At 47.9% G+C, this 16,201-nt stretch overlaps 1 protein-coding gene across 8 annotated transcripts in view; it reads right to left on the bottom strand.

The window, feature by feature from the left end:
* The window catches only part of UIMC1 (ubiquitin interaction motif containing 1), a 38,512-nt gene that overhangs the window by 15,132 nt on the left and 7,179 nt on the right, over positions 1–16,201 (bottom strand). For 7 of the 8 annotated variants that reach the window (XR_009962566.1, XM_062607593.1, XM_062607590.1 and 4 more), the window contains exons 3-6: positions 11,786–11,876; positions 6,628–6,752; positions 5,177–6,316; positions 1,602–1,666 (exon numbers count right to left, since the gene is read on the bottom strand). Coding sequence is in view for 7 of the 8 variants with exons in the window: in XM_062607593.1 (XP_062463577.1) it covers positions 1,602–1,666; positions 5,177–6,316; positions 6,628–6,752; positions 11,786–11,876 (1,421 nt within the window). In the remaining variant the exon portion in view is untranslated. The remainder of the gene's footprint in view (positions 1–1,601; positions 1,667–5,176; positions 6,317–6,627; positions 6,753–11,785; positions 11,877–16,201) is intronic. The other variant, XM_062607595.1, reaches the window with a different exon arrangement.

Consider the following 16,201-nt stretch of genomic DNA (forward strand, 5'->3'; position numbering starts at 1 on the left):
TCTAACATCAGGGCTCACTTCAGAAGAAGTCACACAAAACAACTTGCTATGACATTTATAAAATGGGCTAATCAATTTGAAGTCAAACCACATTTCTTGCTACACCAACTATCTCCTGGTAACAAAGCCTATAATCATTTATTAAAACCCCAATGTACCCTGCTCCACACAAAGTGTAAAACAATCAGGCAGAGCAGCCCACAGAAAGCAAAGCAGCTTCTTCCCACTGCTCCGCTTCCTAAACTGCTTCACTACCTCCAGACAGCTCCGAGCCGTGTGCTGCTGTGAAGTGCTGCTGAGGGCAGCTGGTTGGGGTGCCTCAGCCTCACCCGAGAGAGGGCTGTGCTGGCAAATTACCAGGAGCCAGATGGCAACACTTAATGTGCACAAAACTGCAAAGGCTGCAGCCATTCCTTGCCTTGCTGCAGATGTGCCAGCTGCTGACAGAGGGGCTGCAGCACCCAGCTGTGCTCAGGCCCCAAGAGGGGCAGCCGGGAGCTCCTGGAAGCTTGGGAATGTCCCGAACTAACCCCACCAGCCACATCAAATGGAAGAGCTCCCTCTCTTGCCATATACAGCCCTGGGCTCTTCTGCCTTAAGGAGAGGGCAGCGCTGCAGAGCACACATTTCAGTGCCTTCCACGCAAGCACACGAGCTCGGACCCCGGCTGTCACAGACTCATCATCCAATGAGAAGTACAGCAATGGCAGTACCAGGCCCCTCCTGCTCCCCAAGGAGAGCTTTAAGCTTGTTAGATTGGTGCAAGCAAGGATTTTCATACTCTGCATATTGATATTAACTGCTCAGGCCAAACGCTGTTAGATCAGAGGAGAGCTGGCAGTTCTGTTCCAAAGCAGGTTTAAATTATAAAACCCAGTAAATTAAAACCATGACAGTATCTGGCCTCTCTTGTAACTTGCTCCTTGAATCTTCTCCCATTTGCCCTTCTTTTCCCACAGCCTTCGCTGCAGAATTGCATCCCACAGGAAGGAGAAGGAAAAAACGGAAAAGAGGAGTAGGCTTAAATCTGAAGAAAATCATGTTGACTTGTCCCACACCTGTCATCTGCTGAAGTGGCTTTTCTGGAGCACTGCACTCTATCTTTGGCTGATAGGCAGTGCCGTCTGGCTTCCTCCTCCCTTCTTTCCTCTTCAGCAGTAAGGCAAGAACATAAAAATACACACAGAAATCCAGTAAACCCTCCACCGTGCTGCCTATGTGCCTTCTCAGGCAGACCACGTGATGGCATCGCTATAACTCACCTTCAGCTCACCTCCCCGTCTCCACAGCTTTAGGGCACCATGTCACACTAGATTCAGAGGGCAAGGATCAAGTCCTCCTACTTGTACGAGAATGCACCTTGCATGTTTTATAAAGTAATAAGGGTAACTGATCTCTTCTCCCCAGTTGTGTCCCACCTTTCTCCCATACTGCTCCAGATTCATGAATTTCCAGGAATACCCTACAGCAGAGAGCTTTTCCAGCAAGCCCTGCAGTGAGTCCCAGTGAGACTGCACCCCAAAACATTGCAGGGAGAGTGGCAGGGTCCCCATCACCAGAGTGAGCCCGTAAGCCCCACGTGCTGAAATCACTGTCCTCACCTCTGTGCAACTTGCATGGGTTCCCCTTCCTCACGAGCATCGTCTGCAGGGAGCGCCTGGGAGGCCTGGAAAGGAACATTCTGGTGTTACTCAAACAACGTACAGGGCTAACCAGGATCTGCTGGGTCATCAGGCTCTGTCCCTGACATCAAACCCAGTCTGTCATGTACTTTTTTTCTGTAAATGGCCAAGTATCCATCCTGAACCAGGCAGCTCTTCTCCTCCATCACTCCTTTTGGTAAGGTGTTCCCACAGCTCCCTGAGATAACGCCTGGCAGTACTTTTTGTTGCCCTGCTGTCTAGACATGTTCCTGGACATTCCATGTCCATCCATTCAGGCCAATGTTGCCCAGTACCTTCCACACCCTCTGCCTGTTCCTAGCGCCTATCCTGATGCATCTGTAAGCAGCAGCCACAGTTCTTCTCCATCTCCATTTGTACTGAGCTAGGCAACCAATGGATTGTAGTGTTCCCTCACACTCCCTCAGCTCCCCAGCAGCCCTCACCTCCTCCAGTTTAAAATGTATTTGCCTGAGCAGGGTGACCTGATCAACTGGTGCAGCCCATGTCTGAGCATGAGAAGTGCTTCTCTGAAATTTTGTGTCGATAACATCTGTGGCATTTTTCTTGACTGGGAATCAGCTGTCCCATCAAAGAGAGGGAACAGATTAACCTGCACAGTCTACAGCTAGTAAATCCCTGTGCATTTATCCCATTTTTCATTTAGCTCCACGACTTATTCTTTCCTTTAAAATTTGTTCAAAAGCCTTATGCAGTGCCGAGGTCAGGCTAACATGCCAGTCATTACCCAGTTCCCTTTCTTCTTCTCCAGCGTACAAGTTACACTTGCCATCCTCTAATCAGATGGAATTACAACAGTTTATTAGCAGTCCTTGCTGTCAGGCCTGCAATTTCTCATGCTAGTTCTCAAAGCAACTCAAGGGGTTTTCCTCCCCCTTCCTCGAGTCTATTAAACTCTCCGAGTTTGATTTCTACCACAGGTTTCAACTTCAATCAGCTCCACTCCTGTATGGCTGATGCGCTTCCCCAGCAAGCCCCAAAACAAAGCCTCCTGTCAGATTTCCCTAAAGTGACTCTAAGCCCCCAAATATTCTGTTTTATCTACACTGTTCTGCACTTCTTCACAACCTACCTCATCATTAACATAAAATACCACACCTCCTCTTTTATTTTTATTTCTCTTTTTTTCCTGAACTGTGCATATTTTAATACCTCTGCTCTGGTCATGAATACTGGACCACGCTTCTGGTTTTCCTGCTACATATAAGACATGACATGAATACACTAATTCAGGTCATCAGACTAACTCTCCAGAACAGAGTCTTTTCCCTCCGAATCTTTTAAAGACCAAGTGTCCGCTAACTTAATTTGAAAGGCTATGAAATAATTTCTTCTATTAGCACTGAGGTTTGTTAGTGCAGGTTCCCAGGCTATCGGGTCTCCTGACAAGAGCATTGGCTCTGTGCAGACATCCCTGTCACAGCAGTTGGGCACTGCCAGGGTGGAAGGTCTCTGCCCACTCCAGGTGATGGTTTCAAAGCAGAGGTACAGGCAGCCCCCTTCAAGCACATCCCTTGCACCTCCACTTCACTGGTACAAGACACAGCACAAGGCTTTTTCAAGGACGGCTTTGAATCCCCAGCCTAAAATCACCAGCCCCGTCAGCAAAGCAGCCCCAGGGGCACTGGGGAGCCCCAGGGCAGCACAGGAGACAGGGTCTGCAAGCGATGCAGCACAGCGGGGACACGACTGCTCCGAGCCCCTCCTTTGTCACTGCCAGTGGAATTGTATTTGATAGAAGGAAAAAAAAAAATGGAGACGAGGCACAAGCAAACATCAAACATATCGATCCTGCAAGTAAATCACCTGCACTGGCCTCGGTGTGCGACTGCACAGAGGGGCGAGAGAAAGGAGCAACCGCTCAAGCTGGGTGTGATAAGGCAGATGAAAGGGCATTTGAAAATTATTTCCTCTCAAGTAAATAGAAGACTGGCAAGGGGTTTGGGCAGGGGTTCGAATGTTGAAGTCTGCTTCCCTTCCCCCTTCCTGATTTTTTCACCTTAAAAATACCAGAAAGGCTGCACCTACATACACATTACAGCTCTTTGAGCTCTTGTGGTCAGGATGAGTGCATTACAAGTTCCCACTCAGTGCCACTAAACCCTCTTTTCTCCCCAAGTATTAATTAGATATTAGCATTAAACGGATAATATAAAAATAAAACACCCCACAATTTTCAATACTGATTAAGAGTTCATGCCCTTCCCAGCTGCTGCAGCTCTCCAAGGGCTTTAGCATACACCTCCACAGACCTGCAGTCACCCCAATCTTCCAGATTAATAACACCTCCCATTTCCACAGGAAAAGCCAAAGAATTAAAGAAAGCAGTTTGCCTGAAGAACCTTTCAGGTCTTTTGTATTTATCCTAAATAAATGAAAAAAGGCACAAGTCAGTTTTTTTCCTCTGCAGGTCACCTCTAAGGCTTGCTTAAATCTGTCTGCTAAACCCAAGCCAAAGCACTGTCACGAAAAGTCACATTTCAGCACAGGCTGCTCTGCTCTTTTTCTGCAACCAGAAAATGCAGACATGACGTTTTTCCTAAGTGCTCAATATTACAAGACAGAATATAAATATCACAAAACAAGTTAAGTATCTTTCTAACACCAGGGTAAATGATCAAATACACTTGAAAACAGGAACAACAGAGCTGAGGCTTCAGTCACAGAGAAAATAAAGTTATACAATGATCCGAGAGTGAAGTCATTATGAAAAATGAGGGTTGGAAAAGGCTGACACAAACCTAAAATACAGCAGTAATAAATACTTCATCTGACTAGCAATCTGTTTAAACTTAGCAGTGACAGAAAGCTGCCTTCCGCTCCAACAAGAGCCCTGATGGAGACAGAGGCTGACACCTAGCGTCTAGCAGCTCCAACAAGCAAGCCGAGGAGAAGGTGCCCAACCCCACAAGGACGATGAGCACGGCTGCGGTGACATCTCACCCGGGGCAGGCAGAAGATGCCTGTGAGCAGGCAGAGCCTTGCTGGCCACAACTGCAGGGCCACGAGGTAAAAGAGCTCTCACAAGGCTGAAGCACAGACGGACGCAGATGAGCATGTAGGTGCAAAAAGGAAGAGCTGCACCGCAAGGACAAAAGGCACGTTTCTGTCTGTGAAGGAAAACACACGGCCATGGGTTTATAAGCTGTTTTGCCAGAACTGGTGGTGGTCAGCATCATCTCTGTGCTTCCTACCCTCCCTGACACACTGCCAGGCTTCACCCTTTGGAGAGGGACAACTCAGCTGCAAGTCTTTGTCAGAGGTGCATTAATGGACACCTGCCACGCTGCATGATGGCCCCTGCCATTTGTGAGCCAGACATCAGCCTCTACACTTCCCCTCTCTCTTTCACAGTAAGCTGTGTGGCTAGGGGAGGAAGTCCCTACGTTTAAGGGGAGCATTAAACAGCAGTGCCTGCTTTGCAGAAGGGACCGAAGCCTGAAACGGACAGAAGTGCAGGAATGTTCAACATCTGCTCAGTGTGAAGCTCCTACCTGGCAGTAGCTGGTGGTTGGTTCATCATCGGAAGTGGAGGTCTCTTCTTCCATGCTGTGCCCTGGACTCTCTCCCTCCCTCCTCTTTGAAGGCAGAAGCCAGGTCATGTTCTCAGACTCCTTCTGCCCATCTGGATTTCCATCTTCTGTACCATCAGCAACCCCATTCTCCCTGCTTATGTGCTCTTCTTTCCCAAGCTCATTTCTGCTCAAGGAAGGACTGGGCACAACTGGGTTACCAAACTCCTTCTTATGCAGTAGCTGCCTCTGAGCCTGCTTCAGGCTCTTCTGGTAAACCTCCAGCTGACACAAGATGACTTTGGTGTACTGGTTGGGGTCCACCCCTTTGGGGCAGAAGGGGATGCCCCAGTAGTAGTGCACTGTGTCTCTCGCCTCCTCCTGTTTGTGCTTCTCCTCTGCTGCATTCAGTACACAAAGCTCAGGGGTACTGTCAGGCACCTCATTCTGCTCTGCTTGCTCTGCGGAAACACAGACTTTGGGGGCATGCCTGGGCTGTGAGCTGTGTTTGGTACCTGTTCCCCCATTGCTCCCCCTGGGGCTGCCACACTGTTCTGCAGTCCCACTCTTCGAGAGCGTGGCTGAGCTCCCAGCACTAGCTTCTCCCACAGAATGGCCAGTGCAGGGCAGGGGCTGCTCTTTTGGTTCCTGGCCTGTTGTTCCAGAAGAGCTGGAAGAGCTCATGAACAGTCTCCGAGGTGTCAGTTGCCGGGAGCCTGAAGTCACCCTCCCAAAGGTGGGACTCAGAGAGATGAGGTCCTCTCCGAGAGTGCTGGGTAACGTGTTACTAGAATCACTTTTTGCTGGTGAGGAAAGCTTTTCACTTGACCTTGTCACAGGCTGGTCCTTCCCCGGAGACACGATTATGCTGGATACTAGTGAGCTTTCAACAATTTCCTGGCTTAACCTCTTCAACACTACCAGGGGGCTCCGGGCGACATCCATCTGTCCATTCCCATCAGCTCTGGTGCTCTGTGAGTGGGAGCTGCACTCGGAGCGAGGGGTGTCAGGGCACAGTGCCAGACCTCCCAGGATCTCAGAGCCTTCCTTCTTGGTGGGCTGGCTTTGGCCTTCTGCACACAACTGAGGGGTTGCTTCAGAGTAGTCCGAGGACTGACAGCTCTGAAAAACAAAAGGTTGATTCTCCAAAAGGCATGTACTCTATCAGCAAAGCACACCAAAGGCTGGACTGCAGACCCCGTATCCTGATCAAAACCCTGTACCCCAAAATAGGGTACAGCTGAGGCTCAACTTTATATGCTACACTCACTAGGAATGCTACAAAGCATCTACTCTGCAACTACTGCAGTTCCAGCTCATGCTAGAAATAGCTAGGCCCCCACCGAAACCTTGTTTTGTGCAGTGTGGCAAAACAAGCACACAAAGCAGAAGCTGAAGAACCCTAGTAAGCCTCTTCACAGAAGCGCACTTACACTAAGGCTCTCAGCAATGGCCTTCCTCAAGAGCTCCTCCTCTTCCTCTTCCTGACAGTTCACTTGTCTGGCTTCTTGCTCACTCATTTTCAGGGCCAGTGCAAACTGTTCCTCTTCAGTCATCTCTACAGCAGAAGAATAGGAAAATGTCAATTCACAGCTGCAGGTGTATGCAAACAGCCAACATATACCCAGCGTGCTGGGAGAAATGTCCAAGGGTTCCACCTCCCCAGAGCAAAACATCTAAACCTCAGCTCTCCTGAAAAGGTGTCACCAAAACCAGAGCAGGCAACACTAAATGAAAAAGATAACCCAAGTCAAGAACTTCAGCTAGGGTATCTACATCAATCTAAGCTCTGACTCCCTGGTTATATTAACTGCAATGGAATATTTTATTTGTCCTCATCAAATAATGCATTCTACAGCTGCAGAACATGTGTTCAAGGAGAGGAAAAGGACAGATTTCCAAAGTGTGCTCTTTTTTCCATCAGGTAGGCTCAGCAGCAAGGCAGGCTGAAGAACACATATTCTTTAATACACTTTTTTCAGCAGCCAAAAAGCACATCTCGCTGCCTTCTGACACACAGATACCTGCAATACCACAGGAGACCTACCCGAGAGAGAAAGAGCTGCACGCTGTTCACCCCGAGCCGCAGGTGGAAAGCTCAGTGGAGGATAATGTTCCTTGTTCGGTGGTATTATGGTGGATCTTTCACATGCATACATCCCCCTTCTGCTCACATCACCACTCCACTGCATCACTAAGTCAGTCATGCATGGGGAACAGGTTTCCTACATTTGTAACTGCTATTTCAGCAGAAAAATCTTTCTGAAACAGTCAAGAGCAAACCAGAAGCTGAGACTGGCTATTTAGAAACAAAGCAGTTAGTTACTTTGGAAAACACTTATTTACTCAGATTCAACCCAACACTTCCACTATGCTTAAAATATATAATGCCTGCAGAATGGAGTGCAGCTTGGAAAACAACTCAACAGCACTCTCAGGAGCTGAAAAATACATCTTCTCACTTGAGACAAATTGACAGATTTCCTTCAGAACCCGCTCCCTCCTTCAGGCAGAATCCTGCACGCACCATCTCATGCATGAAGCAAGAGGCTTGCTGCTGATGGGCCACAAGATCTTTAAGACACATGATTTGAACAGGAAGGCCGCCCAAGCACAAAACATGCCTCCGTTGCAGCCCATTTCAGGCACAGACATTTCCCTGGATAAAGATACATTCCGAAGTTGCAGGCTCCCATTTTCTAACCCATCCTCTTCCTACCAGCTGCTCCCGAAACACAGCACCACAGCCTCCCTTGAAGCAGCCTGGGATCCACTGGTCTGAGCACAGCCTGTGCACCACGGCACTACTGCATTGAGGTGCATCAACACAGCAGCAGGCTCTGCTTTGCCCTTCCCCCAACTCTTTGCTAATGGCAGGCTGGTTCTCCCCCAACCAAGCAGGATTTGAAGCATTTTTGGACTGTTCCGATTCCTTTATGTGTCCTACTAAATCAGCACTTAGCTGTAGGTTGGGGTTTTGGTGTGGGGGGTTAATTTCTTCATTTTTAAAGAAAGAGATTGAAGTGAAGGCAGAATGCAGTGCACTCAGGGCTCGTGGGGCTCTTTTGTCCTTGGACAAAGTCATTCTGTGATGTTACAGCCAGGAGGGACCAGGGCAGAAAAAAAGCAGCATCCTTTAATGGAAAGCACACGACAGTTCAGTGTAAGAAGAAGGCTTCTCTCCCCAAGAACAGCAGTAATACACAGTGATTCCACTATGCCAAACACCTCCCCAGCATTCAGCCGATTTGTTTCCCTGCCCAAACCATCACAGCAATCATGCGAGACCCTTCAAACTCTGCCATGTGCAAGAAAACAGATTCACGTGATCAGTGCCCCACAACACAAGACTTTCCACGTGCCTAAATGAAAACAGGGGGCTGAGTGTTCATCAGTTCAGACTATCAACATCCATGAAGCTTAATAAAAAGAAACATTTTTTTGGCGAGTTACTACTGTACATTTTGTTTTCTTCTCCCTCCCTGGCACAGCAATTTCCCCTCTGGAGACAGGGAATGTGCCAGACAAATGCTGCCTCTGGCAAAGAAACCAGTGACAAACAAGATGCACTTAGTGCATGTTCCAGTTGAGTAGGTGCTCCCGAGATGGGGAAATCTCGAGTTTAAATCCACCTGGCATTACGGTGGGGAGAGCAAAGAGCAGCGCTGCTCATGCCTTCCAGGAGACCTGACCTGCTTTAAGCTGAGTGCTGTGGAGCCGATGGGATTTTGTGCTCCACATCTGATCCTTTCTCAGCACCATGTATTTTATTAAACCTGATGTTGATTGCACTGGCCATAATTTACTATGATTAGAAACCCAGAGCGCTGCGTTACCCCCGACCGACCAGTGTGTGCAAACAGAGCACTGGAGCGCTCCCGGGGCACGCCGCGGGGCCGGGGCTCCGCAGCCCTTGGGAGGAACGACCCCTCTCCATCTGCACAGACACGCTCCATTATGCTCAACACATCACTCCCGCTGCTGGGTAGGGAAACGCCAACACCTCCGGCTGGGAATTCTGCATCTCACACTCCAAAATCCACTCTCCACACGTCCATGCCAAAGCAGCAGGAAATCCCAGCGCCTCTCCCGGGACCAGGGCATCCAAGAGACCCACAGATGGGAAGGAGGGGTCAGGGAGAAGTGTTCCAAAGCTACTGCAGCCCTAAACAAATTAAACCATTTCAGAGCCTTTTTAAATGCTAATATGGCAATTTGCTAAGCGATTTATGTTCCAGCTTGACGTTTGCAAAGTGAATTAGATGCAAAACCCTACTAGTTGGAGTTCTAGCACTTACTAGTAAGAGATTTAGTCAAAGATAACAGAGATGCAAGATCTCAGTATTTCCACATATCCAAAGTGCAATTACAATAAAAACATTCAAATGTGCTTTAACGCTCTGGCTTCCTCCGGAAAAAGAAAGAGAGACTTCTTTAGGGTTTGTATTTCCATTTATCCTGTCAGGATGAAACATCACAGATATATTTAAGTTATGGCTTTAGGTTAAAATGAATAAAACCACAACAAAGCAAAAAAGGGAGGATACGCTTTATAACCAGAGCCTACGAGTAGCTGAAATGTTCCAGTTTTGAGGAGAAAGATCGTGCTCTACCCAGAAGCTCCAGATCTTTACAAAAGACCAATTTGCCTTGCAATTCAAAGAATTTATTTAAAGACATTGGGAAAAATAATTACCACTTCAAATCTTAATTTGCCTAAAAGCAAACACCAAAAGTCTAATTATAGCTTCCAATAAACGAGAGAATAGACCCACCATCACAAGCACTTAAACAAAAGACCTCCCTCCGACCGAGTGGCACCAGACGCCCCCAAACTCCTCCGCTTTGAGGAGACACACACACCCCCAAGAAAAAAGGCAGTTTTTGCCCCAGGAAGAGAAAAACTATTACCAATAATTTCAAATTCTAGAAATGCAGCAAAACTCCTCATTACACAATGGCTGGAGAGCTGTCCCTGTTTCCTGTGGGTTTTCTGGAGCACACCAAACACCTTCAACACAGCATCAGCACACTCAATGATGCGATGAGGACATCCAACTTCAGCAACTCCCTGTTCTTAGCACCATATGTTTGGTCACATTTTAACAGCATCTCTAAGGGGGGGTTCAGTGTTTATTTGGCATTCTGTTTCTTTGGGGAGAAAAAGAAGAAAACAAACTAAAGGACTCAATCTCTCCCCATCTCTGCCTTTGCTATCTTACTTCTTCAACCCAGGACACGCACAGTGGGTTTCAACTCCCACAAAGAGCCAGGCTGTTTCCTGCTATGGCCTTAGGCCTCTATTAAAAACAATTTAATTCACACAGGCCCTGTGAGGACTGACAAGCCCAACTGCTGCTGTTTGTGGAGCACTGGCTGGTGTGCTCCATTTTGTTCAGTGATTGCTTTGGGTTTTGCAGGAGACAACACCTCTCCCATTTTAAAACGTTCTGAATTTAACATGCTAGGTGGATGGCTGCCTTGTGGAGTGCAAGAACATGAGCAAGGATCCATTGGGATAGAGTGGTGTCCAGCTGCCCGACTGCTGTAACAAGTGGTGCTGTACAGGCCTGGCTCAGTGGTCCCTTCTGCTTGTACAACCCCAGCATTCAGAAATGCTGCTTGCAGAATACGAGCAGAACAGCCCAGCCTGATCCCTTTGGCATCTATTTATAGAGCTATTGTCCATGAATGCATTTAAGCCCTTATTAAAGTTGCTGATGCTGACCTCTTCACAACCTCTTATGACAAAAACTTCCAGGAGTTCACTACATGCTGTGTGAAGCATTACTTTCCTTCACCCATTTCAAACCTACCTATCTCCCGCTATTTCCACTGACTGCACCCTGGCTGTAGGAGCTGGTAAACACCAGATCTGTGTTCAGCTGAGGCATTGCCTTCCTGATGCGAACTTTGATCCCACCTTCCTCTCTTAACAGAGCAGCCCCAGGCTTTCCAGTCTCTCCTCATAAAGCAGCTGCTCCATCCCATTTATGGCACGGGCTGCCGTTCTCTGGAGTACCACCGCGTCCTTGAGATGGAGAGACCAGAACTGCACACAGCACTGTTGATGTGGGTGCACCAACACTTTATATAACAGCAATATGACATAAAGCAAATCTCTTGTTCTTAACACCCTTCCTTGTGTTGCCCAATGCTGCTGGCTCCTCCGGCTGCCTACGAGCCCATGATTTCAGAGAACTGTCAACTGCGACTCAGATCTTCCCTGAGCTGCGACTGCCAGGTCAGAGCATCGTGATGTTTCAGGGAGACAGCAGCAGAGGGGCCTGAACAGGAAGGCAGTTTGTGACTGACAGTGCTTTCAGATCATCTTCAACCGAGTTTGAAACCCGGTGAGGAACCAACACCCTCACACACTTATTTTGGAAGTGCACCAGTCTGTGCCTGGGGAGAAAACAAGTGACAGTGTCTACTCAGAAAGGCAAACTTCACCCCTGAGAAGGGTCTTCTCCAGGATCTGTGCTTCCCCCACCACATCACAGCCTTTCTGCAAAGGAAATAATCTCTAACACGAACAGCAGAAGCTGCTCAGCACCACTCTACTTCCCCAGCCCCACACTCAAGACCTACGTGCGATTTTTCTTTTAGCAGCAAACTTCGTTCTCTCCAGCTGCTGTTTTGTTCTCTTCTTTTGCAATGCACTCTCCTCCTTTGACTCCTGCTGTAATGGAAAAAACCATGGTGAGTGCATACAGCATGTAAGAAATACTACCAGCTCCCTCTCCGCCACGACTCAGACACAAACACTGGTTCAAGAACAAGCCTCTATTTGTGTGAAATTTGAATTTCAAACATAATTCAAGCACATTCTGTAACTATTAAAAGCTGTGTGATAAGCATAATGAGCAAAAAGAGTTACAGACTGACATAAACAGAGAAGTAGGAGAGACAATAGACTTCATGCCAGTCACCACCATGCACTGCACCTGCTGCCCATGATTTTAGAGAGAATTCATTTGGCCTTGCTAAAACATTGGTATTTGTCAGCACTCAAAACAGAAAAGCAAAACCTTTTTATATCCAAACATCACACACCTCTAAGCTGTAACTGCTCCCTGCCATGTAGCTTCTAGTACTCTGCCCGGACAATTTCAGGTGACCAAAACTAGAATCCTAGCCATTTTGGAGGACGCTGAGGGCAGGACAGCCAGCTGTATTTATTCCTCCTGCTATTCGCTCATTGTATTTACAGCAAGTGTTTAATTTTTGAAGCCTGAGTACTCCGGGAACCTGAAGTCTCAAGGCCTGCTGGAAAAATACCCCCATGAACAACCTCAGTGCCTGCTGCTTTAAGCACATGGACTGCCACAAGAATGGTCACAAGCTGAAATGACAGACATTTATGCAAGTTGCTGTCCTAACAGCTTAAGTGAGGGCATACACATTACCAAGGGCTGGCACTGGACCTCTTCCAATGTGACTCTCTGTATCACGTAGGATTAGAATCAAACTCAGCGTTTCAGGCAGAGACCAGTGTGTGGCCAGGACGGGGCTTCATGCATCTCCATCTGAACTGGTTTTGCTCTCCGTGAGACTCCTGCAAACCAGCCACATGCTTGTCCCTCATGCCACCTCCTGTGCCAGGACAGGGCTTCCAGATGGGGCATGTGGCTGGGGCTACTTTAGTGCAAGCAGATACACTGCTTATTATCACGTGTCATCAATTTCTGCTGCCCATTGCCTGTGTTTCTGAACCTGTGAAGTCCTTTAGACTGTACCTCTATGCTGAGTTTTGTTCCAGCCATCTCCAGTTTAACGTTACCTGTAGATTTTATTAATGTATGTACACCACTTGCTCCCTCTTACAGATCATTAATGAGGATGTTAAAAGACACACAGACCTAATATTGACCCTCTTGGCCTCAGCTTTACACCTCCCTGAAACAAGCTTCTCTTCTGTTCATCACCAGCCTTTGCTCACAGTCTTTTAGCAGGATTTCAATCCAACAATGTTACTATCTAGACCAAATTGAATTATTTATCCAACTAAGATTTTGCAAGACATACTATCAAGCAGTTTCCTGAAAGCCTAATACATTACAGCTTCTACATGCCCCAATACCTACACCATTCCTCACTTCCACCAATTTAAGAATCAGCTCACAAAGCAGCAATCGTGCTTGTCAAGTCCACACACACATATTCATGCATGCACCTAAGGGCTTTTCCTCTGACTGAATCCTTCTCTTCCTCACCCAGCCTGGTTTTGGTACCCTGTGTCTAAAATCTGCTGTGTCTCCAAAAGGCTGCCTCACAGCCAGATTCTCTCTTGATAGAAGATGGATGCTCACACACAGCAGGAGAAATCCTCTCTCCCCCGGGGCCCTGCACATTTTCCATAAGGCACAGATTTTCCTATTCCAAACTGCCCTGCAGTGGCAGTCCACACCTAAGGGAGTGCGGAATGGTCTGTGGGGCTGCACCAGGATCATGCTAGGATTATATGCTGGAGAGAGTTCAGCAACAGCTCTCCTGCTGTCCCCCAAAGCCCTGACTAACAGTGCTAAACCTACTGCAGTTTAAGACAGGGGCAACTTAATCCTAGGCTCTGTAAATCCCCAGCTCTTCTCTCTGGACATCAATCTTCCCCTCATCACTCTTACACTTGCCAGAAGGTCAACCCTGACACTCTCATCTGCAGCTCTCTTCCAGGGCACGGATGTGATTTAAGAGCACACCAAACTTTCCACAGCTGCCAGTGTCTGCTGTGTGCACAGAGACACACGGTTACAATATGCACCACAGGACAAGATGGGGCTCAAACACCTCCACGGCTTTGGAGGAGAACGGTGTGCCTGGTGGCAGGCAGGCTGCCCAGCTTCACCACACAGCCAAGGCCGTGCCTCAGTGCTGGGTCCTGAAGAACGTCCACATTTCCAGCAGCGGCAGGAGCAAAATGATTGCAGAACACGTGCTGTATGAACCTCATACATTTGAGAAAGATGTTTAAATTGCTCAGCAGCGTTCTACCGAACAGCTCCAGCACAGTGAAGCGCTGAAGCAAATCCAATTAATCCTGATGGACCAAAATATACACACACATCTCAATTCCAAGAATTCTTAAATCTTCTTTATTTTTAAACCCAGAAAATAAAACATACCTTTTAATTAGGATTTATGGCTGTTTGTACCTCTGCTGGGAGAGAGCCCCGCAGGCCCCAGAGTGCTCTGCATAAATGCAGGCATGGATGGAAGAAACAGAAGGGGCCTAGAAAACTCAGACAAGACAACAGGGCTTGCTCCTTCTGACCCAACCTTTTTAATGCTCATCTCTCTACAAGGATAATAGGAACTCAGGGGGGCACTCAACCAACTGCCTTTCTAATAAGATCACTAGTCCAAAAATAATCTTAATCAATTAAAATATTCCCAAACTGCAGCCAATACTCTTAGTTACAAGGTCATCTCCAACACACAACTTCCAGGGGAAACTAATTATTCTAAGCGGAGGCGAGGTAGGGGCTGTGCACCTCTGCTCAGTGCCAGCCTGGAGAGCGTCTCCCCTCCTCTGCCATCAGTTTAAAGCATAATGGCCAGAAGGAACCCAAATTCTCTTCCTGTGTATCAGGCTCTGCAGTTTAATTTATGATGCTCTCCAATGAGCAATTCCACTGTCAGCATTGTACACAGATGAAGAAAAAGACAGGTTTCCAAAGTCCCCTGCACGTTTAATGGAAGGCAGCCACTATTCTTCCTTGGGTTTTTTTACCCTGCTTGGTTTCACCAGACAGCAGGAAATCAAATTCCCATTTTAAAAATGCTTTTGCACATACTTAAGAGAACCTGACGCTGCCAGTAGAAACAGACAGAGCTCCACTTGCTTCTAAAAGCCTGTAAATGGAAGCCAGTAGCCAGCCTCCCACATCCTGCTCCCTCCAATCCACATCATAAACCACAGAAATCAGCTTCCACTGACTCATGGAAGGAAAGGCTACAGAAAAACATCTCCATAGCTAACAGTGCAGGCTGCAAAGTCAAAAGGTCTGGGTAGTTTTACTGCTCAGTAGCAGTTGGGACCACCTAACAATAGGGCACAGCCAAACACCACACGTCCTGCATGGGAAATACACAGATGAAAACCAGACTAATTTATTTTTAAAAGCCAATTAGATGTTGGAAGTGCCACCCTTGGCTCTAGCCAAGGCTGCTGCTGCCGAAATTAATATCACACCCTACCTTATTAGTCTCCGACTTCAGCTCATAATCTGTTTCAGCTCTGCTCTGTCTTTCAGCTCATTAGAACAAACCTGCTGGAAGTGGAGACTTGAACAACAGACACAATGGGGCTTGTGCCAGACGTGTAGTTCCTGACACACAGGAGGGAGGCCTCTGCAGGAAGAAGAGCTTTCACCAGGCTGTGAGGAGCCTGGATTCAGACAAACCTGATTTCTGAGGAGAAGGTACAGCAGAGCACACTCATACCGTGTTCTCCCCTCTGGGAAATGGAGTCCCTCAGTACCACAGCAGAGCCCCTGGGGACAGGAGGGTGCTGTTGTGATACTCCCACGTGGCCCTGCTTCACTCGGATTGCCAATGGCGTGAGGAGGGCACTGCCACCCTCATGTGAGACTGCCAGCACCATCTTCACTACAAGGGTGCTGAGGCACTGGCACAGGGTGCCCAGAGAAGCTGTGGCTGCCCCATCCCTGGCAGTGTTCAAGGCCAGGTTGGACACAGGGGCTTGGAGCAACCTGCTCTAGTGGAAGGTGTCCCTGCCCATGGCAGGAGGTTGGAACTAGATGAGCTTTAAGGTACCTTCCAACCCAAACAATTCTATGATTCGATGATCTTCTCCATAGCAAGGCATCCCTCAGGCCATGCCTGGTCCTGAGACAAGCGTTCTCTGCCGTAGTTAATGGAGAACAGGACAGGACAGTGGCTGGGTTCCAGCCAATGTCCAAACACAGCTCCCTCTTTCTACCAAAACCAACATCTGATCTAGAACATCAGCACATGCTGCTATTTATCCAGAGTGCGAATATCTCC

This window comes from Pezoporus occidentalis, unplaced genomic scaffold (assembly GCF_034315485.1).
Source record: "Pezoporus occidentalis ecotype Australia unplaced genomic scaffold, CSIRO_AGI_Poc_V1 ctg124, whole genome shotgun sequence".
Lineage (NCBI taxonomy): Eukaryota > Metazoa > Chordata > Aves > Psittaciformes > Psittacidae > Pezoporus > Pezoporus occidentalis.